This window comes from Elephas maximus, chromosome 7 (assembly GCF_024166365.1).
Source record: "Elephas maximus indicus isolate mEleMax1 chromosome 7, mEleMax1 primary haplotype, whole genome shotgun sequence".
NCBI classification, from domain to species: Eukaryota; Metazoa; Chordata; class Mammalia; order Proboscidea; family Elephantidae; genus Elephas; species Elephas maximus.
Genome location: NC_064825.1, coordinates 129030044 through 129051559, shown reverse-complemented (window position 1 = coordinate 129051559; position 21516 = coordinate 129030044). Strand labels below are relative to the sequence as shown.

Genomic DNA, 21516 nt, shown 5'->3' with positions numbered 1-21516 from the left:
GGCCAATAAGCACGTGAAAAGATGTTCAACATCATTAGCCATCAGGGAAATGCAAATCAAAATCACAATGAGATACCACTTCACCCCCACTAAGATGGCTATAATCAAAAAGGACAATAATAAGTTTTAGCAAGGATGTGGAGAAATTGGAACCTTACACAATGCTGATGGGAATATAAAATGGCACAGCCTCTTTGGGACTTCTTCAAAAACTTAAACACAGAGTTACCATATGACCCAGCAATTCTACTCCTAGGTTTATACCCAAGAAAAATAAAAGCATATGTCCACACACACACACAAAAAAAAAATCATTCTGAGCAGAGAACAGTAATATATAGCATAGTACTAGGAAACTGTTTTGCGTGAGGGATTTAATGTAGGGAATTTTTTTTTTTTTTAGGGGCTCATGGAAGTAGTACTGGAAACGGTTAACACACTCTGCTAACTGAAAAGTTGGCACCTTGGAAGAAAGGCCTGGTGATCTACATCCAAAAGATGTCAGGCATTGAAAACTCTAGGGAGCTCGGTTCTACTAGGAAACACATGGGGTTACCATGAGTTGGAATAAACTCTATGGCAACTGGTTTACTGGTTAGGGCTCATGGAAGGCCTTACTGAAGATGGTGACCAGACATGAAGGGTAAAACAGCTGGCCAGGTGAGGGGGTTAGGGGAGGGTACCCCGGGCAAAGGGTACAGACTGTGCAAAGGCTGAGAGGCTGGGTCCAGCATTGAAGCTAGGCAGAGGGAGGAGCCTGGGCAGGCAGCCAAGGTCCACCAAACCTGGGAGGGCCTAGAATGCCATGTCACAGATTCTGGGTGCTTTCAAGAAGCCCGGGCTCTGAAGACTGACTGCCTAGGTTCAAATCCTGGCTCCACCGCTTCATCGTGTGCTGCTTTTAGCTAGTCACTTAATTTCCCTGTGCCTCCATTTCCTTTTCTGTAAAATGGGTATAGCATGATTATCTATTTCCAAGCATTGTTGTGAGGATTAAATAAATACTTTGAATAGTGTATGTGTGAGCCACTGGTGTTATCCTCGTAGCCCTCCAAGTTCCCCCCACCCCATCAACATGCAACCTATAAGAACTCAGGGGGCATCAAGCATCCCTGCCCTACCTCTTCCCAGGCCTCAGCAATTCTGAAGGGGCCAGAACTCAGAAAGGTCCAAGTCAGAGAGAGACAGGGGTCAGAATTTTTAAAGATTCCTTTGTGAACATTCTCATGATTAAAAAAATACAACTCCTTCAAGAATGAAGAACACCAAAGACATAAGGTAATTACGAGGCCAAGAGACAGAAAGGGCCACATAAATCAGAGGCTACATCAGCCTGCGACCAGAACTAGATGGTGCCCAGCTACAACCGATGACTGCCCTGATAGGGCACACAACAGAGAACCCCTGATGGAGCAGGAGAACAGTGGGATGCAGACCTTAAATTCTCATAAAAAGACCAGACTTAATGGTCTAACTGAGACTGGAAGGACTCCGGAGGTCATGGTCCCCAGACCTTCTGTTAGGCCAAGACTGGAACCATTCCCAAAGCCAACTCTTCAGACAGGGATTGGACTAGACTATAAGATAGAAAATGATACTGATGAGGAGTGAGCTTCTTGGCTCAAGTAGACACATGAGACTATGTGGGCAGCTCCTGTCTGGAGGGGAGATGAGAAGGCAGAGGGGGACAGAAGCTGGCTGAATGGACACATCGAATATTGAGTGGAGAGAAGGAGTGTGCTGTCTCATTAGGGGGAGTGCAACTAGGAGTATATAGCAAGATGTGTATAAGTTTTTGTATGAGAGACTAACTTGACTTGTAAACTTTCACTTAAAGCACAATAAAAAAAACAACAACAACTTCTTCAGAATGCTGGGTGGAAAATGGAGAGGAGGGAGCTGAGGTGGAGGCTGGGAGACCATCCAGGAGAGAGAGGATGGAGCCAGGATCAAGGAGAATAAATGTTTGTCACAGTGAACTGAAATGTCAACACCAGATGTGGAGCAGTGGGAAACCCTTACCCATTGCTGGTGGACTATAAAGCAGCACAGCTGCTTAGGCCAACAGTTAAGTCAAATCAACTAAAGCCAAACATACACCTACCCCTGTGACCCAGCAATTCCGCCCCTGGGCATCTATCCGAGAGAAATGAGTGCGAATAGCCACCAATGGACACATCAAGAAAGTTCACAGCAGCCTTATTCGCAATAGTCCCAAACCAGAAGGGTCCCAAAGGCATCAGCAGAAGAATGGAAAGACTGTGGGATATTCACGCAATGGAATTCTACCCAGCAATAGAAAAGACCAGACTACTAGTTCACCCAATAACGTGGGTGAACCCTGCAGACATGTTGAGTGAAGGAAGCCAGATGCAAAAAAGCACACGCTCAGTGTTCCGTTTATATGAAGTTCAAGAGTAGGTAAAACTAATCTATGATAATAGAAGTCACAATAGTGGTTAACTGGAGGTGGGGGTAATGACAGGAGTGGGCATTAAAGAGAGTTTCCAAGCTGCTGAAAACGTCCTTGATCTTGATCTTGTGGCTACCCAGGTATACATGTAAAAAGTCATTGAGCGGAATACCGTGATGATTGAACTTTACTCTATGTATATTTCAATTACAAAAGTGAATGGAAACTAAAAAAATAAACATCACCTCCGGCGGCACTGATTGAGCACCTACTGTGTGCCAGGCATACTCCTCCACCACCCCTTTTCATCTCCCCACAACCCTAAGAGGTGAGGCTCTCTGGGGCTCAGAGTAGGTAAGAGGTTGGGTCAGGCTCACACGGCGGCCAAAGGCCAGGGCCAGGGTCTCTCAGGCCTCCCCCACCCCAGACTCCCAGCAGCCCCTGTGGCTCCTGGGGTTCTCTCCTGGCCTCCCTGGGTGGCAGCTAGTGAGGTCAGGCCCCAGGAACGTTTCTGTAGCCACGAGGCAGGAGTTGGTGACTGAGGAGCTTGGAATGTGCTGCTTCTGTAAGGACCTTCTTGTGGCTCGGCCGACGGTTAGAGCAGGAAGGGACTTTCAGAGTCATGTAGTCACACACACACCAAAAAATAAAAAGTCCCACCACCATCGAGTCCAACTCATAGCAACCCTGCAGGACAGAGGAGAACTGCCCCACAGGGCTTCCAAGGCTGTCATCTTTAGGAAAGTACTCTCACATCTTTCTCCTGAGGTGCAGCTGGTAGGTTTGAACTGCTGACCTTTCGGTTAGCAGCTGAGCACTTAGCCACTGTGCTACCAGGTTTCCTTTACACACACGCGTGCGCACACACACATACACCCCCTATTTAAATAAAGCCCAAGAAACTGAAAACCAGAAGGACCAAAAGACTTGTCCCAAGTCAGGAGTGGGGGGCTGAGCCCCCATTCCTTCAGCTGCACAGGCTGCTTGGGGAGGGGTCAGGGATGGTCTTTGGAGGCATGAGGGTGAATGCAGTCCAGGCTGACCTGTGTCAGGCCTTGAATGTGCCACCACCTGGCCACCTGTGTCACCCCTGACCTGACTTAGTTGGGTCTGGCCAAGGAAGTCAGCTATTCGTGTGTGTATGTGTGTGTCTCAACCCGGAGGCTTTTATTAACATGTGTATTTATTTTCGATACTATTTATCAAAGGAGCCCTGTTGGCTTGGCACAATGGCTGGCAGTTCGAAGGCACCAGTGGCTCCACAGGAGAGAGACCGGGGCATCTGCTTCCACAAATATTTACAGTCAAGAAAACCCTATGGGGCAGTTCTACTCTGTCACATGGGGTCGCTATGAGTTAGAATTGACTCAATGGCAGCCGACAACAACTATCACGTTTTTACTATGTGTCCGGCTCTGTATTAAACACGTGATATTATTTTACTTCTACCCCCCAATCGCCTCATGTACATGTGAAAGCTGGATGATAAGTAAGGAAGACCGAAGAATTGACACCTTTGAACGGTGGTGTTGGTGAAGAATATTGAATATACCATGGACTGCCCAAAGAATGAACCAATCTGTCTTGGAAGAAGTACAACCAGAATGCTCCTTAGAAGCAAGGATGGCCAGACCAGGTCTTACATACTTTGGTCATGTTGTCAGGAGGGATCAGTCCCTAGAGAAGGACATTGTGCTTGGTAAAGGAGAGGGTCAGCGAAAAAGAGGAAGATCCTCAACGAGATGGATTGACACAGTGGCTGCAACAATGGGCTCAAGTATAACAACGATTGTGAGGATGGTACAGGACCAAGCAGTGTTCTGTTCTGTTGTACATGGGGTGGCTATGAGTTAGAACCGACTGGACAGCACCCAACAATGACAATAACAGCCCCCAACAACCCTGAGATGTAACTATAATGATATCTCCATTTTCCAGAGGAAAAGGAGGCTCTGAGAGATTGTGTATCTCATCTGGGTCACATGGCTGGTGAGGAACCCAGCAGAGTCCAACCCAGGACCCAGAACTGTCTGACTCCAGCGTGCACGTTCTTCCCATGGGTCACACTGTTGTTGCAAAATCTCTCTCTCTCTCTCTCACACACACATACACCCCTATGTTTCTCATTCTGGTAAACTGCTGTGGTTTCTTTTCCTTTCAGAGGAAGACAAGCCTTAAATAAAACAAGGTCAAAGGGAGAGGCACCAGCCTGGCAGCCACCTCCTGAAAACACAGCACTTTACAGGTTACAAAGCACTTTCTCATCAATGATCTCATTTGATCCTCACAGCAGCCCCACGAGGTCACTGGGAGGTCCAATCATTGCCACTGGGACTGAGACTTGGAGGGGAGCAGGGCGGATTATCCAATAAACAAGGTAAGCACAGGCTTTCTTGTGCTTACTTACTGATCATAGTGAACAACTGTTCGCATGTGAAATTGCTCACTACAGACTAGCAAGTAAGCACAAGTAAGCCCGTGCTTGCCTTGCTTACTTGGCCATCTGCCCCTGTCAGGGATTGTAAATTTGAAGAGTCTTTGATTCTGTAGGAAGATGCTGTGGGGTTGGGAGAGAGACATGCCAGCCATACCTAGAAGCAGAAACTTTGATGTGGTGAAAAAAAGTGCAATTGTTCACTACAGACTAGAGAGTAAGGGCAAATAAACCTGTGCCTGCTTTGCTTATTGAATAATTCACCCCTGGAAGCTAGGGGACACAACAGGAAATGACAGCTCTGTGACTGGAACCCCAGAGTCAGGCTGGCCTCCTGGCTCCAGCCCTGAGTGAGCCCACAGACCCCTTACCTTTGTGCCCATGACAGGCTGCCCAGGGCCCTGCCCCCTGGAGCTCTACTGGAGCTGATCAGATGGAGGTTCTGGTGGAAAAGCTGGAGAGCCCAGCATTCTTTCTACAGCTGTGTGACGTTAGCAGCTCCTACTCTTTCTGGGCTTCAGTTTCCTCATCTGTAAAATAGGGGGGGGCACAGAAGCTTTTGGACGGTCCTCTCAGCACTGACGTTCTGCATGTGTGGAATAGCGTCTGTGACGCAGTGAGGGCTTTGAAAAATCTTGGCTGAGCCTGGCCTTAGAGCTCCTACAGCCCTAGTTTGGGAATCTGGTCCAGCCCTTCACCTAGTGACCCTGGACAATCATTTCAGCCTCTCTCAGCCTCAGCTTCCCCATCCGTAAAATGGGGATGATGGTGGTACCTACTTCCCAGGATTGTTGGTCTTTGGTTGCTGACTTTTGATTCCGGCCTCAGGTTCATACAGACCTTTGACATCATCTCCAAACAATGCTGGTGACCACACAGTCCACAAGTAGCATGACAGTATTTAAAGAAGATGGTGTTCACCAGACAGCTAGCCACTGGAGTCCCATCGCAGAATCCCACTCCATAACAAACCAACTCACTGCCATAGGGTTGATTCTGACTCACAGCGACTCATGTGTTACAGTGTAGAATTGCTCCTAGGGTTTTCTTGGCTGTAATCTTTATGAAAGCAGATTTCCAGGCCTTTCTTCGTCCGCGCCACTGAGCAGGTTTGAACCGCTAACCTTTAGATTAGTAATCGATCGCAAAACGTTTGTGCCACGCAGGGACCTTAAAACGTGTTCGAGCTCCTGCAATTTCCAGTCAGCAGCACGACGATATTGCATTGTATCTGTGGACTGTTCAAAGCATTACTCTGTTCTTTTAAGCACTTAAAATAGATCACCATGTTTATAACTCTGATGTGTCATTCATTCATTTTTCAGTATATCCCGAGCCGTACAGCAATGCCAGTGGCCGGGCCCCCTGCCACAACTGTGAAACCGTGCGTGGCACTTAGCATGGTTTCCGGCATGAAACAAAACACCCAGTGATAATGATAAAATAAATAATGTATCACATTCATAATCCATTTTACAGCTTCCAAACTGCTTTCCCATTCATCATTCCACCTCCCACGCGCGGACAGGTAGCTCCGGAACGACGTCGTCCCATTTCACCGCTGCAGAGGCCGAGGCCGCGTGCGGACCAGGGCGCGCGGGCGGCGGACCGAGCGGCGGGGCGGGGCGGGGCGGGGCGGCCGCAGGTGCGTCAGGCCGGGGGAACCCTGGGCTCTACCTGGGCGCGCCGAGGAAATTGCACCATGTATGGGCAGCTGCGTCAGAGGGCGGAGCCCTGCACAGAGCCCCGCCGGCGGTCGCGGGGGCCCGCGAGTCCGCCCCTTCTCCGAGCAGAGGGGGCACCGGGCCGCAGGAGGCGTCGCAAAGCTCGCGCGGACGGCACGGGCGGTGCGTCGGGAGAGGGAGCCCAGGGGACCCGCCGCCGAGCACCCCCGCGCAGTCCGAGTGGTTCAGCCCGCCAGCGTTCATTCACAAAAAGCGAAGAGTCGGCGAGGAGACGGTGAGTCAGGACCGAGCCGCCGCGGGCCCGCAAGCAGCAGCCCAGGGCATGTTCCGAGACTTCGAGGAGCCCGGACCGAGCACCGGGCCGGGCGGCGCGTACGGCCCTCCCGCGCCCAATCCCGCCGCGGCGCAGGCGGCCGCCCAGCAGGTGAGACGGCTCGGACAGCGCCTGGGACGCCGGGGTCCGCTCCGGGACGAGCTGGGGACCGGAGAAGGACCAGAGCGGGGGCGGGGGACCGATGAGGGGCCAGGGCCAGGGGCCGGGGGCCGGCTAGGGCCGGGGGCCGGGCCGAGGACCCTGCCCATTACCTGCCGTCCGGGAGCCACGTTCCCTCCACGGCCCAGGGGGATGCGCGGGACGACCTTCGGGCGCCGCTCCTCGCCCGCCCCCTTCCCCGCGCTGCCTGCGGTCGGTCCCTCCGTCTGTTTCCTTCTTTCCTTCCTCCTGCCCACCGCTAGTTCTCCGACGGGGATCAGGGACATCTGGGTTAGTCGTAGCCCCACCAGGATCAGCGAGGCTCTCCATCTCGGGCTGGATGCCCGGGCTCCGGGTTTGGGCTAAGGCCGAGACGTGCGGACACTGGAGGGAGGCGGTCACCATCGGCTGACCAGCCTCTACAAAATAGGAACTCGGCGCTGCCTGTGACTGTGTGTCTGTCCGTTGGTCTGTCCCTCCCTCCCCCCACTCTTCACTGAGGCTTCACGCTTTTCGGTGGCTGTCTGGCAGTGGAGCCTGGTGGTTTCCGGAGACTGGCTCTCGACCCCTTTCCCAGTTGGGGCCACTAAACCCTACGAGGCCTCGGGACGTGTGCGGCGTCACGCAACGGGCAACGCCAACGCCCCGGATCCTCGGCCCGCACCGGCGCCCGCTGCCGGCTGGGGGAATCTGGGAGGCTGCAGGTGCCCATTTCCTGTCAAAGGGCCGCGAGCACGTGTCACCAGGGGAGAGAATGAGCGGGCGTCCGTTCCGCCGAGTCACGGCGGCCGAGTCACGGCGGCTGAGTCACCCGCGGCGCCCCTCCCTTCCTGGCCCCGAGCGCCCTGGCCCGGACAACCTCGGGAGCGGGAGATGCCGCCGCTGGCAGTGCCTCGGGCCCGGAACTGGGGTCACCGGGTCACTGGGACAGCAGCCTTAGCCGGGGCCACTGCTGTCGAAACTTGCCTGGGCTTGTGAAGAGCTTCTCAGACGACAGGTCGCCCACACCCAGGGCCCAGCTCCAGGCCTCTAACCCTGTTCTGCTCCCAGAACAGTGTGCCCTCATCCCAACCCATTGCTCAGATTCCTGGCAGAAATCATCTCAGATAACCTTTGGCGTGTCATTTACAGTGTGCCAGGGAAGTGCTAGGCGCTTTCCACTTCATTGACTATTCCACCGAATCTAAGAAACGATGATTTTAAAACCTACCATGAGTTTGTGCCAGTAAAGGAAAAAAATGTCAATTAAACTATGATTTCAGAGCTATTAAAAGGTACTTCTGAGAATCAGTGAAATGCTGTAATTCTCACCTATTAAACCAAAAAACACAAAACAAAACAAAACAAAAACCCAAACCTGTTGCAGTGGAGTCCATTCTGACTCCTAGCAATACTATAGGACAGAGTAGAACTGCCCAATAGGGTTTCCAAGGAATGGCTTGGTGGATTTGAACTGCCAACCTTTTGCTTAGCTGCCAAACAACCACTGCACCAGCAGGGCTCCCCTCACCTATTACAATGTTACAAATGAGGAACTGAGGCACAATGAAGGTAAACAGCTTAACAGCTTGCCCAAAGTCACACAATCAGAAAGTGGCTGAGCCAGGTTTAGAACTGGGATTGCCTGAACCCAGCGCAGTGACTCCTGCCCACCACAGTCCCCTGCGCATTAGGCACTTGCCACTTACCAGGCTCTGTCACACGTTCTCTCACCTGATTCTCACAGTTACCCTCTTTGTGCAGATGGGACTCAGGCAGGGTGCAGGGGTAAGGGCAAGACTCTGGAGCCTGGCGAGCTGGGGTCCCACTTACAGACTGTGTTTTCAGGCAATTCTTCCCCGGACTGAAAATGAAGTTACTACTAGAGCAGTCCTCATAGGGCAGTTGTGCAGAGTATATGAGTCAGTCTCTGTAAAGTGGTCAGGACAGCGCTTAGCAGGGCAAACAGGCACAGAAAAGTTATGTGACTTGTGCAAAGTCAAACAGCTGAGCAGGGATTTGCCACCAAGTCCGTCTGTCTGACTGCCAAGCTGCGCTCTTTCTGATCTCCCAGAACTGGCAGCTGCTTTGGGAGTGGATGGCAGTGTACCCTCTGTCTACTAGATGCCCCTCAATCCACACAGAACTCATCCTCGGCCATCCACTTCTTGTCCCCCAGAAATTCCACCTTGTGCCAAGCCTCAACGCTGTGAGTGGCAGCCAGGAGCTGCAGTGGATGGTACAGCCTCACTTCCTGGGGCCCAGCAGCTATCCCAGGCCTCTGGGCTACCCCCAGTTCAACCCGCCGCAGCCCCGACCAGGTGTCATCCGGGCCCTAGGGCCACCTCCAGGAGTGCGGCGCCGGCCCTGTGACCAGGTAAGGAGCAGACGCCTGGCCCTGGTTCTGATGCCCATAGGGCTGCTAGGGGGCTGAGAACAAGCTCCTGCCAGAAAAGGAGAGCACAAGCCTAGAAGGCAGGGTCACTGGCAACTATTGCCCAAGACAGAAAGTGACTGGAACCCTTGGAGAGGCCCAGAAGGCAAGGAGGTCCCTTCTAGATCAGGGAAAGCTTCCTGGAGGAGGGGGCATACTAGCCTCCAAGGATGTTAAATCCTAGGGTAGGATTTGCAAAGGCAGAGATGAAGAAAAGATGAAGTTCTGGGTGGAGGGAGTGGCAGGCACAAGGAATGGAGGTAGAGGTGAGGATGTGAACATGGAAAGGTGAGAGTATGGCAGAGGGCCTCCCCCCACTGGCATGTGCAGGGGAGTGGGCTGACGCTGTCTGTGGCACTGCACAGCTGGGGAGAGAAAAGGAAAGAGTGGATCCCCTTCAGCTACTCTCTAGGTCTCAGTTTCCCTATCTCATTTAATTCTCACAAGAACTCTCTGGGGAATGTACTCTGATTCTCCCCATTTTACAGAGGAGAAAACAAATGCCCAGAGGAGTAAAGTTACTTGCCCAAGACCACACAAGGAGTGAGTAATGAGCCTGGGTCTGTCCAACCCTAAAGTCAGCTCCTAACCATCCAGGCACACTGTTTCACCAGAAGCTGCCAGGAGGCTCCAAGCAGCATGATCCGGGGTCTCTTGCCTTCCCAGTCAGGGCTCCTGCCCTCACCACTTCTCAAATAAAGTCCTTGCCAAAATAAATAAACCAGAGATAGGGGGGCTTTAAGGGATAATAAATAAGAGAGCCTCTTGCCTCCCTAGCCAAGGATACTACCCTTACACTGCTCAAATAAAATCTTTGCCAAAATAAATAAATGAAAGATAAGGGGGGCTTAAGGGATAATAAGTAAGATAGGGGGCTTTCCTCCTTCCTCTCCCTGGAGCGTTCTGATCTGTGAGGCAACAGTGGGGTGAGGTCCGCATGTTAAAAAGCTTGCTCCAACAGCAGAGTAGAGAATAGGGAGGATGGGATCCTGGGAAAGATGTGAGATGGGCCAGGGGTGGTTTTCCCAGAAGTAGAACGGATGCAGGGGACTTTAGCGAGAGAGCCCCAGACACAGGCAAGCCAGGGGTAACCGCCTTCTGGACTCCTGCCCTGTTGTAAGGGTGGCACTTTGATTCTGGGCACTCCCAGGTTGGGGCTGTGAGTGGTTCTTTTGGGGGGAGGTGGTCTCCATAAGCTGGCCAGTGTCAATAGAGGTACCCACTGCTGTCGAGTTGATTCCGACTCATAGAGACTCTATAGGACAGAGTAGAACTGCACCGTAGAGTTTCCAAGGAGCACCTGGTAGATTCAAACTGCTGACCTCTTGGTTAGCAGCTGTAGCACTCAACCACTATGCCACCAGGGTTTCAATAGAGGTAGTGGACTCTAATTCCTGATCTGGGACCTTACCCAGGGATTCATCCCCCCTGAGCTTCAGTTCCTCACATGGAAAGTGGTTAAGAATCGTATGAAGCACTTAGCTGACACATAATTAGTTGTTTTTGTTGTGTGCCCTCCAGTTGATTTCGACTCATAGCATTTCTATATGACAGGGTAGAACCGCCCCTTAGGGTTTCCTAGGCTGTAAATCTTTAGAAGAGCAAATTGCCTGGTCTTTTCTCCTGTGGAGCGGCTGGGTGGGTTAGAACCACCGACCTTTGGGTTAACAGCAGAGCTCTTTAACCACTGTGCCACCAGGGCTCCTTTAGCACATAGTAGGCTCCTAGTAAATTACGACTTATTCCGGAGCACTCAGTAGCCCCTCCTAGTTTTCACAGTCCCAGGGGAAGAGGCCCCTTGGTCTTCAAGAGATGGAAAGAATGAGGGTTCTGGTCAAAGAGGGTTGGGGGCCCTGCTCCAGGTCTCAGAGGAGCAAAGGCCACTTCTGGCTGGGGGATGAGAGAAGGCTTCCCAGAGGCGAGGGCATTTTAGCTGAGTCCCGGACGACGAGGAGGTTTAAGGTTTGTGGAAGGGGAGGGCACTTGGTGTGAGGAACCGTAGGAGGCAGAGGCTGAGTGCCAGGAGGAAATCTGACCGATCCAGGCTGCCCAGACCGTGAGTGCGGGAAGTCGGCTGCGGTGCTGTGGTCTCTATACCGTGTCCTCCGCCAGGGGTCTACCCCTGGGCCACCATGGGGGGCGGGCGCTGGGCAGCCTGCCGCAGTGGTGCCTCACCTTCCACCCTTCGACCCTCTGTTCCCCAGATCAGTCCCGAGGAGGAGGAGCGCCGCCGAGTGAGACGCGAGCGGAACAAGTTAGCCGCTGCCAAGTGCCGGAACAGGAGGAAGGAACTGACCGACTTCCTGCAGGCTGTGAGCCCCGGCCCCCCAAGCCTTAGGGGGACCCCGTGGGAACCAGGGGCGCCTAACTGCCTCCCTAGCTAAGGGGAACCCTTCTGGAAAAAGGACGAAGACAAAGCGATTAAAAATTAGTTGCAGCGCATCTCACTCTGTAACCATGCAAATCTACTCCCCTTGACTCTTTCCTAAAGCGCATAATCAGGGCTGGGCTCAGAGCAGAGCTCTTGCGGACTACAGCTTTCTAGGACGCCCCCAAGCCTGATGGGAGTCGTGCCCATTCTCTCCCAGGGGCTCACGGGAGTTGTAGTCCAGCCTTACACAGGGGCTCCCAACCACCCCCACCCATCCTCCCAGGCTGCAGGATATTCAGCCCTCACCTTCCTCATTCCTCCCCTGACCTTTTGACCTTTTACAGGAGACCGACAAACTGGAGGATGAGAAGTCTGGGTTGCAGCGAGAGATTGAGGAGCTGCAGAAGCAGAAGGAGCGCCTGGAGCTGGTGCTGGAAGCCCACCGCCCCATCTGCAAAATCCCAGAAGGGGCTGAGGAGAGCAGCACAGAGGACACAAGCGGCACAGGCGGTACCAGCAGCCCGCCTGCCCCCTCCCGCTCTGTGCCTTGTATCTCCCTTTCCCCGGGGCCGGTGCTTGAACCCGAGGCGCTGCACACGCCCACGCTCATGACCACGCCCTCCCTGACCCCATTCACCCCGAGCCTGGTCTTCACCTACCCCAGCACCCCAGAGCCCTGCGCCTCGGCCCATCGCAGGAGTAGCAGCAGCAGCGGGGACCCGTCCTCTGACCCTCTCGGCTCCCCCACCCTCCTTGCTTTGTGAGGTGCTCCAGCCCCTTCCCTGCAGGTGTCACTCTAGCCAACACCTCTACCCTCATTGGTCCAGCTGGTCTGGACTACAGTCCATCCCAAACCCAGCACGTTCTTCTCCATCCCTCCAGATGAGACTGAGCATATTTTGCTTCAGGATGGAACCAGCTTGGGGCCACCAACGCTGCTCACTGTTTCTCTCGAGCTGGCCCCTCTAGCACAATTTGCACTACATGAGAGACAAATTATTTCCTGCTTGTGCCAGAGAACTCCCAGCAGCCCAAAAGGACTTTGTAGAGCCTTCGAGGTCCTCTGGAGTCCTAACCTCTTCCAGACCCACCCCCGTAGCCTACATCACCCTCTTCCTGTCATCCACCCAGCCCTACTCCCTGACAGAAGGTGCCGCCCTACCAGCCTAGAACACTAACCCAGCCCCACTGCCAGCAGCACCACCTGATCGGACCAGGGCATCCTTCAGGCCCCTCTGAAATGGCACAGCCCCGGAGGGCGTTGGAGGCTTCTGTGATGAGCTCACCTGTGGCACCCAGCTCTGAGAGGCCTTTAGCTTCAGGGAGTCCAAGCCCACACAGCAAAGGCAGCTGCTATTTATTTTCCTTAAGAGAGTATTTTTGTACAAACCTGTCAAACGGAATAAAAAGGCTTGAAGCTCTGGTCTGGGTGTTTCATTGGACCCCGAGGCTAAAGGGGGAACATTTGAAGCCCGAAGCCCTGGGCTTGTTTCAAATCCACCCACTCACTGCCTGACCTTGGATAAATTCTTTGATATCTCTGAACTGGGACGTTTTATCTGACAAATGAGGCTACGTCTGTTACGCTTCATCTCCTGGACTGGAGAGAACAGTGCTCAAGAGTGCAAGTGAAGAGGATTACCTCCTCCTCCTCCAGGGGAGGGCCCACAGGGGAGAGCTGGTATGCCCCTTCCAGCCTCAGGGGAGGCGGATTGAGTTCCAGGCCCCCGACACCTGCTTCCTGCCCCATTGTCTTGGACAGGAAGGAGCCGGGAAGTCACTTCAGGGTCTGGATCATGGCCTGTCCCACAGCCCCACGGGGGGAGTCAGGGGCCTACCACGGTCCCCTATCCCACCCCAACCACGAGGTAAAGGGGGAGCCAGCCACCTTAGCTCTGCGGTCCCTCCAGAAGGGGATGGGGCCCCGTCTCAACATCCCCGCCCTCGTCCCAACCCCGGCGAGTCCCAAACAGACGCTGCCCAGGCGGCGGGCTCCGCTTCCTTCCCAGTTTATTAGTACCCACCCAGCCCCCAGCAAGTTTCTCCGCTCCAGCCTCCCTGCACCCCATTGGCCAAAACGAGGAATTCTCTTCGGTGTCAGGGTTTCTCAGTTCATGCAGGCCGCCCCTCGGGCGAAACCAGGGCGGCGCTCCGGTTCCGAGGTCCACCGCAATCCCGTCGTTTGGGGCGCAATCCAGGCGGGCGCCGGTGCCTAGGAAGCGGAGCCCTCAGTCATCAGGGGAGCAGGCCAGGGGCAACTGATCAGGGCTGCCCACGCTGCCGGTGCTGGAGCTTCCATCGCCCAGGTCGCGGGGCCCGCAGGGGGGCAGGGCGAGCTCGGGGGTCGGCCCCGGGCCAGAGCCCCCCGTGCCGCCGGAGCCGCCGCGGGGGCCCCACTCCTCGCCCAGCGCCAGGCAGAGCTCCTTAAGTGCCAGGTTCTCCCGCAGCAGCTCCTCCTGGCGGCCCTCCAGCTCGGCCAGCTTCTGCCAGCAGCCTCCCAGGTCCTCGCGCACGGCCCGGGACGCCTGGGTTCCGAATAGCTGCCACTGGCGCGCAGCGCGCCGCCCTCGCTGGCGCTCCGAGTCCAGGAAGCAGCAGAGGTCGCGCAGCTCGCGGTTCTCAGCCTGCAGGCGCCGGTTGAGCTGCTTGAGCTCGCGGATCTCGCCCAGGTGGCCCTGCAGCTGCCGATTCACCTCCTGCATGAGGCGGCCGCGCTGCACCAGCGCCGCCAGGCGCGCCGCCTCCTCCCGCCGCAGCCGCCGCACCAGCTCCTCTTTGCCCAGCGCCGCCATCTCCTCGTCCGTCAGCTCCTCCAGGCCGCCCGCCTCGGCCTCCATTGCTGCTTAGGCCACTGGAGCATCGCCCGCCGCCCAGGAGCCCCGCGTCGGCCCAGCGCCGCTAAGGCTCGGGCTCCGGCTCGGGGGCTGCAGGCAGTGGCGGAGGCAGCGAACCTGTGGCCGCGGCTCGGGGGTGGGCACGCGCCAGGGCGCGCGCCGGGGCGGGGCCGCGTGACGTCGCGGGCGAACAGCCAATCCGGGAAAGCAGCTCCGGAAAGGGGCGGGCCGAGCTCAGAAGCCTCTCCCCCGCCCACTCCCGACCACGGTGGCCCTGACTCTTCCCGGACACAGGGTCCCAGCGTCCCCGTCCTCCGCGGCAGTCTGAGCGCGAAGCTACGTGCTTCGTACCTCCCAGTTCCGACCTCCTCAAGCATGAGCGTAGGCCGCTCAACTCCTTCTCGAGGATCAAGTCTCGGGCGTCGGCCCCCGACTCTCCTGCCCACTCCGGGACGGAACGCAAACTGATCGCCTTCCCTTCCTGCCTAGCTTAGTTCAAACTCTGGAGTCTCTCAGCTCCTCAGTCTAAACGTCCTGGCACCCCGTCAGCTGACCCTACCTCCCACGGAGTGTTTCCTGCCCAAGGGTGGGGCATACAAGGGATTCGGTTGTTCTGTAAAGGCTTATTGTATATTAGGCCCCGGCAGAAATAAACTGGACCAAGATCCTAATCTTGTCCTCAAAGAAGTCGCAATTTGACGGGCAGACTGTGTTAAACAAGAAGCAAATGGGGCGGGGGGGGGGCGGAGGGCGGAGATAACGGTCTGAAGGGCTATCAGAAAGATTTCCTGAAAGAGGTGATAGGCGAGTGGCTGAAAGATGCCTAGGACTAGGCCAAGTAAAGAGAGGATTATTTCAGGGAAAGAGTCTTCCCCTGACTCGCGGCACCGTGAAAAACACAGGTACCTGAAAGGGCCTAGCTGTTTTAGGAACAGTGAGGGTAGTCTGATGTTTTTTAAAGGTAAGTGCATGGAGAAAGTGGCGCGAGAGTGAGGAGGTTACAAAGGTAGTTGGAAGCCAGATTCTAAAGGGCTTTTAATACCAGGCTGGGGAGTTTCCACAGACCATCAAGGATTTTAAGCAGGGGAGTAACATAATTCAAATGTGCATTGGTTCACGCTGTTCTGTGTGGGATGGGCCGGGGGGAGAGGTGTAGGCAGAGAGATTAGTAAGAATACTGTAGCCATGGGCAAGGAAAGCTATGCAGGTCTGGGCTGGAGCAGTGCCAGTGGGGGTGGAGGGGAGGAATCAGATACTAGAAATATCCAGGAGGCAAAATCAGCATAACTGAATGTGGGAGAGACCAGTCTGGGAGAATGCTCAGGTTTCTGGTATGAGAACTGGGTGGATGTTGGGGCTGTCACAGACAGGGATGCAGGACAGACACTGATTGGAGGAGATATCTTCGTCATCTAGTGCTGCCATAACCGAAATACCACAAGAGGACGGCTTTAACAAAAAGAAATTTCCTCACAGTAAAGTAGGCTAAAAGTCCAAATTCAAGGCGTCAGCTCCAGGGGAGGGCTTTCTCCGTCAGCTCTGGAAGAAGGTCCTTGTTCTCAATCTTCCCATGGTCGAGGAACTTCACAGGCACAGGGACCTCAGGTCCAAAGGACGTGCTCTGCTCCGGGTGCTGCTTTCTTGGTAGTATGAGGTCCCCCTGTCTCTCTGCTCCCTTCTTTTATATCTCAAGCCATTGCCTCAAGACACAGTCTAATCCCATAGGTAGAGTCCTGCCTCATCAACACAACTGCTGGCCATCCTCCTCCTTAACATCATAGAGGCAGGATTTACAACATATAGGAAAACCACACAATACTGGGAATCATGGCCCAGCCCAATTCATAACACACATTTTTGGGGGGACATAATTCAATCCATGACAAGGTTTGTCTAGAACTTGTTGAACTTGGGGGGATTTGGGGTAGGTGGCTTGGAGACAGTAAGCAGACAGGCGGCCCCCCAAATGTGGACTTCAGGCAGAGCTCTGAGCTGCATTATCAGAGAGGTCATTAGCTTGTGGGAGTGGTTAAAACCCTGGGAGCAGGTGAAATGACTCAGGAGAGGTGCTCGTCCTCCGGATGGGCGGGAGGGTTATCAGCAAGGGTCCTTGGAAGTCGAGCCATATACTCTTTTTGCAGAGAAGAGATTTAGGGTCAAGCCCCAGAAGACTCCTAAGTTTAGCAGATAGCTCAAGTGGGAGGCCTGGAAGAGATCAGAGAAGGTGGAAGACAAACCAGGAGGGAAGACAGAGCAGCTAGGGCAGGGAAGGCCGGCCGCAGACCTCGACTCGGTCGTCCTCCGCCATAACTTCGGACGACGAAGGAGCCGAGTATTCCCCCTCCCGCTGGCAGGAGGGGTGATTCCGCAGCCGACGTCTTCGCTTCTCCTCTAGCCGCCCCCGCCCCCGGCCCCGCCCCCGCCCCCGCCCCGCCCCGCCCCCGCCCCGCCCCCGCCCCGCCCCGCCCCCGCCCCCGCCCCCGCCGGGTCTGTCCCGGAAGTAGTCCTTCGCTGGCTCCGGGTACCCGGAGCGGAGTCTCGGCGCTCCCGGAAGTGGCCCGGCGTGGCGCGCCGGGCCCGGGCAGTAGGCGCTCCTGCTTGGGGCGCAGGTGCGGCGCCCGGGCCTGGGCGTCGCCATGGCCAGCGAGCTGGACATCTTCGTGGGGAACACGACCCTTATTGACGAAGACGTGTATCGCCTCTGGTTAGATGGCTACTCCGGTCTGTGTATGGGGCTGCCTGGGGGTCCCCTCCGGCGCCGCGGTTGTTTTGGGTGGGAGAAGGGGCGGGGCCGGGACTTAGACGTCCCATCCGGAAGTGGGCAGGGGACTGGGGCTAAGGGGTGTCCAGGGGTTGGGATTGATCCCCGGAGGGTCCCTGGGGTCGGCGAGGTGAGTCGTGATGCCGGCGCCCACTCCCCAGTGAGCGATGCAGTGGCGTTGCGGGTGCGCTCGGGGATCCTGGAGCAGACAGGCGCCACGGCGGCGGTGCTGCAGAGTGACACTATGGACCATTACCGCACCTTCCAAATGCTTGAACGCCTGTTGCACGCGCCGCCCAAGCTCCTACACCAGCTTATCTTCCAGATCCCACCCTCCCGGCAGGCTCTGCTTATCGAGAGGTGCGTGTCTGGAGGGGTGTGGAGGCGCTGCAACCAGTGCTATCGCGTACCCATTTCGCTGACTGAAACTGAGGCCCTGGGAGGGGACGGGACTTACCGAGGCACTCAGGAAGTTGGGAACAGAGGGAACCAGAACCCAGGCCCTGGCCGGAACCCTTTTTCCCTTCTTTATGGAGGATCGATGGTGTTCCCTGCTACATTCTTCCACACAGGTACTATACCTTTGACGAGGCTTTTGTGCGAGAAGTGCTGGGCAAGAAGCTGTCCAAGGGCACCAAGAAAGACTTGGATGACATCAGCACCAAAACAGGCATCACCCTCAAGAGCTGTCGGAGACAGGTGGGCATTCAGCCCCCTAAGACAACATTCCATCTGCAAACCACCCCTTCACTCCATCCATCCCTTTGGCTACTGTTCTCCCCTCCCACCCTCCATTGTGGCAACAGCTTCAAACCCAGTCTCTTCTCCCCACATTTTACTCCTTCTAAGCCTTCCCCATTCTTGCCGCAGTGATCTTTCAGACACAGTGACTTTGCGAAGTTGTGAAGATTGTCAGAAACCCAGGTCTGATAATGACTTTCTGCTGCTCATAAACATTCACTGGTTCTCACTGTCTTCTGAAAAACAATTGCACTCCTTGGGCTTGACCCTTAGACTCTCTGTGACCCGGTCCCTACTGCCTTTTATATTTCTCTACCTCCCAGGCTTTTATCGTGCTGCTCCTTCTCCCTGAAGGCCACTGTTCCTGGCTGTATCTACCCCTTGAAATTCAAGGCAGGAGGTCTGGTCTGATGCCACCTCCTGCACAAGTCTTTCTGGCGGTGCCAGGGAGAAGTAACCCTTCCTCTTGACCTTTACTGCCTTTTCCCTGTGTCTCCTGTGAGCTTCCTGAGGACAGCTTAGCATTTGTTCACTTCTGGGCCCCTGGAGCTTAGCCAGCAGAGTCAGTTCCGGCACAAGGTCCTGGAGGATTGGAGAGCGTGTTGCAAAAATAGAGTTGAATTTAGAGCTATGACTGAGTAAACATTTATCCAAGGGAGGATGGCAAAAGCTGATAAGCATTTGATGATTTAATATTGTTAGTTGTCGTCAAGTTGATTCCAACTTCTGGCAACTCTATGAGTAGAGCTGCTCCATAGAGTTCAACATTGTGTTCTTTCAGAAGCAGATCAACAGGCGTGTTTTCCAAGGTGCCACTGGTTGGGTTTGAACCACTGGTCTTTTGGCTAACAGTTAAGCACTTAAGTGTTTGCATCACTCAGGGACTGCGTGTTGAATTGGTAAGAGATACTAAGTTGACAGGATAACAGGTGCTAAGTCAGCATTTGTTGCCAAGCTGGGTAGTTGAATGGAGATAAACGTTCAGTAAACAGTTTATTGGGTGAGTGTTTTCTGACTGGTCCTCCTTCCCTAAATCCCTTACAGTTTGACAACTTTAAGCGAGTCTTCAAAGTGGTAGAGGAAATGCGGGGCTCTCTGGTTGACAACATCCAGCAACACTTCCTCCTCTCGGACCGGCTAGCCAGGTGAGAAGCTAGCCATTCCCCTTCTTGCACACTCGTTCCCTGGGCCTTCACTGTGGTGCGCCTTCCTCAACCCACCCCAGCCCCGCTGATCTCCTGACTGTGCTGGGGGTATGGTTGCCCCACTTTTGCCCTGTACTTTAGACCAGACTGACCGGGTTTGACTCCAGCCTGGCCATTTGCCAGCTGGGCTATTACGAAGGTGAAAGAAGGCACTGCATGCGAAGCGCTTACAAAGTGCTCAGTGAATGGTGGCTGTCATCCTCGTGATCTCTGCTGTGTCTGTTAGGAAACCGGGGCAGAAACCTTCCCTCTGCACAGACGAGGAGGCAGAGGGCCAGAGAGAAGTGATTTGAGACGGGTCACCAGGAAGTTAGGGCAGAGAGGGACCCGAGCTCAAATTCCAGCCAGAATTCCAGGTGGGGAGCTGTTTGTGAAGAAGGAACCCCGAGCCCTGAAGGGGCCTGCTCTCCCATCTTTGCAGGGACTATGCAGCCATCGTCTTCTTTGCCAACAACCGCTTTGAGACTGGGAAGAAGAAACTGCAGTATCTGAGCTTTGGTGACTTTGCTTTCTGTGCCGAACTCATGATCCAGAACTGGACCCTTGGAGCTGTCGGTGAGGCCCCTGCTGAGGTGCCAGGCACCCAGGCCCCTCCCCACCACCCAGGGCCTGGCTCCCACCAGTGATTTCCCTGGATGGTCTCAGTTCCCAGCATCCTTTTTTCTTCGGGGTCCCCCCAAGCCACCCGTATCTATGTAGTCCACTTGCCCCCTACACCTCTTATTTGCAGAGGGCCCGCTGCTTCTCTGTGTGGACTGGAGACTGTATTTTCTCTTCTGTTGCGTGGGCACAGTGAGGTGGTGGGTGAGGAAGGCCTGGACATCACGGGAGGGGTTATTATCACCCAGCCCAACTTCTCTCATGGGCCTCACCCAGACTCTCAGGTGGACGACATGGACATGGACTTAGACAAGGAGTTTCTCCAGGACTTGAAGGAGCTCAAGGTGCTAGTGGCCGACAAGGACCTTCTGGACCTGCACAAGAGGTGAGCTTGGGGAGTCCATGGGGCAGGGCCTGAAATGGGGACTTGGGTCGCTCTAGGGCTGACCCTGTCTCCCGGCAGCCTCGTGTGCACCGCTCTCCGGGGAAAGCTTGGCGTCTTCTCTGAAATGGAAGCCAACTTCAAGGTCTGTGGTCCAGTCCAGCTTCCACCCCTTGGGCATCTTCAGCCTCTGGTGCCTTATTCCCACTGGCCAACTCTGATCATGCCTGAAAGTGACCGGCAGGTGGTGCAGCTCCTGCCTTTGCAGGCCTTTTGAGGGGGGTATTTGGTTGACTGAGGGAAGTGGATAGATTCAGGGAGGGCCCTGTCCCTCCCCCAGCCTCTGGGCTCAGCCCCCAGCCTCTGGGGCAGAAGGCAGAACTCCCAGGATCCCTGCCCCACAGAACCTGTCCCGGGGGCTGGTGAACGTGGCCGCCAAGCTGACCCACAATAAGGATGTCCGAGACCTGTTTGTGGACCTAGTGGAGAAGGTGAGCCAGCCTGCCGCTGCCCTCTGATGCTGACCTCGGCTGTCCCCGGGCTGTACTACATGCTAGATGTTTCTTTGGGCCACCAGTTTTTGGAACCCTGCCGCTCCGACCACTGGCCGCTGAGTGATGTGCGGCTCTTCCTGAATCAGTATTCAGCGTCTGTCCACTCCCTGGATGGCTTCCGGTAAGAGACTCTGGCACTCGCGCCAGTGTGGCCTTACCAGCCAGCCACCTGCCAAGGCCTAGCCCTCCTGCAGACTTGGGGTTCCCCATCCTGCCACCCTGGGGTTGGAGTGCTCTTTCTGTGGACCGGAGTCCAGAGCTCTGTGACCTTGGGCTGGTTATTTAACCTCTCCATTTCCGTTGCCTTGTGTGTAAAATCGTGGATAAGGCTTATACCTACCTTGGGAGAGTTCTTTGAGGAGTAAATGCGTTAGGATACATAAAGTGCTTAGAGTGGTGCCTTAGGGCTGCAGCATTCAGGAAACATCAGCTCTTACTGTCACTGTTGCTGGTATCCTTCCAGGTACCAGGCCCTCTGGGACCGCTACATGGGCACTCTCCGGGGCTGCCTTCTGCGCCTGTACCATGACTAAGGCCCCTCCCCTCCCCGCCCTGCCCACACTGACAATAAAGCTGCCATGAGTTTGGAGACTGATTCTTACTCCAGGGGGTGCTTGTGTGGGAGCGCACACGGCTCAGCATGTGAGTGTC

The 21516-nt window shown here is 55.0% G+C and overlaps 3 protein-coding genes across 4 annotated transcripts; 2 read left to right on the top strand and 1 right to left on the bottom strand.

Annotated features, from left to right (window-relative positions):
• Positions 1-6610: 6610 nt before the first annotated feature.
• FOSL1 (FOS like 1, AP-1 transcription factor subunit) lies at positions 6611-13206 on the top strand. Its single transcript, XM_049892528.1, has 4 exons — positions 6611-6956; positions 9163-9360; positions 11622-11729; positions 12133-13206. The coding sequence occupies exons 1-4, from the start codon at positions 6855-6857 to the stop codon at positions 12550-12552; spliced, it is 828 nt and encodes a 275-aa protein (XP_049748485.1). The 5' UTR covers positions 6611-6854; the 3' UTR covers positions 12553-13206.
• On the bottom strand, positions 13140-14775 carry CCDC85B (coiled-coil domain containing 85B). The gene has a single exon (XM_049892529.1). It carries the CDS (start codon positions 14623-14625, stop codon positions 14017-14019), a length of 609 nt encoding a protein of 202 aa, XP_049748486.1. The 5' UTR covers positions 14626-14775; the 3' UTR covers positions 13140-14016.
• Positions 14776-17151: 2376 nt separating this feature from the next.
• On the top strand, positions 17152-21452 carry FIBP (FGF1 intracellular binding protein). Of its 2 annotated transcripts, XM_049892526.1 has the most exons (10): positions 17153-17343; positions 17545-17743; positions 17956-18082; positions 19169-19269; positions 19751-19884; positions 20206-20314; positions 20393-20456; positions 20716-20802; positions 20889-20986; positions 21329-21452. In XM_049892526.1, exons 1-10 carry the CDS (start codon positions 17259-17261, stop codon positions 21396-21398), a joined length of 1074 nt encoding a protein of 357 aa, XP_049748483.1. In that variant the 5' UTR covers positions 17153-17258; the 3' UTR covers positions 21399-21452. The 2 variants fall into 2 exon arrangements, with proteins under 2 accessions (XP_049748484.1, XP_049748483.1); XM_049892527.1 differs by lacking the exon at positions 21329-21452 and having other exon boundaries at positions 17152-17343; positions 20652-20802; positions 20889-20977.
• The last annotated feature ends 64 nt before the right edge of the window (positions 21453-21516 follow it).

Bases quoted from the DNA above. Each gene is read 5' to 3' on its own strand.
- FOSL1 (XM_049892528.1), top strand. From the start codon at position 6,855: ATGTTCCGAGACTTCGAGGAGCCCGGACCGAGCACCGGGCCGGGCGGC. The intron at 9,361-11,621 runs GTAAGGAGCAGA...TCTGTTCCCCAG, and splicing joins GGCGCCGGCCCTGTGACCAG to ATCAGTCCCGAGGAGGAGGA. The intron at 11,730-12,132 runs GTGAGCCCCGGC...GACCTTTTACAG, and splicing joins TGACCGACTTCCTGCAGGCT to GAGACCGACAAACTGGAGGA.
- CCDC85B (XM_049892529.1), bottom strand. From the start codon at position 14,625: ATGGAGGCCGAGGCGGGCGGCCTGGAGGAGCTGACGGACGAGGAGATG.
- FIBP (XM_049892526.1), top strand. From the start codon at position 17,259: ATGGCCAGCGAGCTGGACATCTTCGTGGGGAACACGACCCTTATTGAC. The intron at 19,885-20,205 runs GTGAGGCCCCTG...GGCCTCACCCAG, and splicing joins CTGGACCCTTGGAGCTGTCG to ACTCTCAGGTGGACGACATG. The intron at 20,987-21,328 runs GTAAGAGACTCT...GTATCCTTCCAG, and splicing joins CACTCCCTGGATGGCTTCCG to GTACCAGGCCCTCTGGGACC.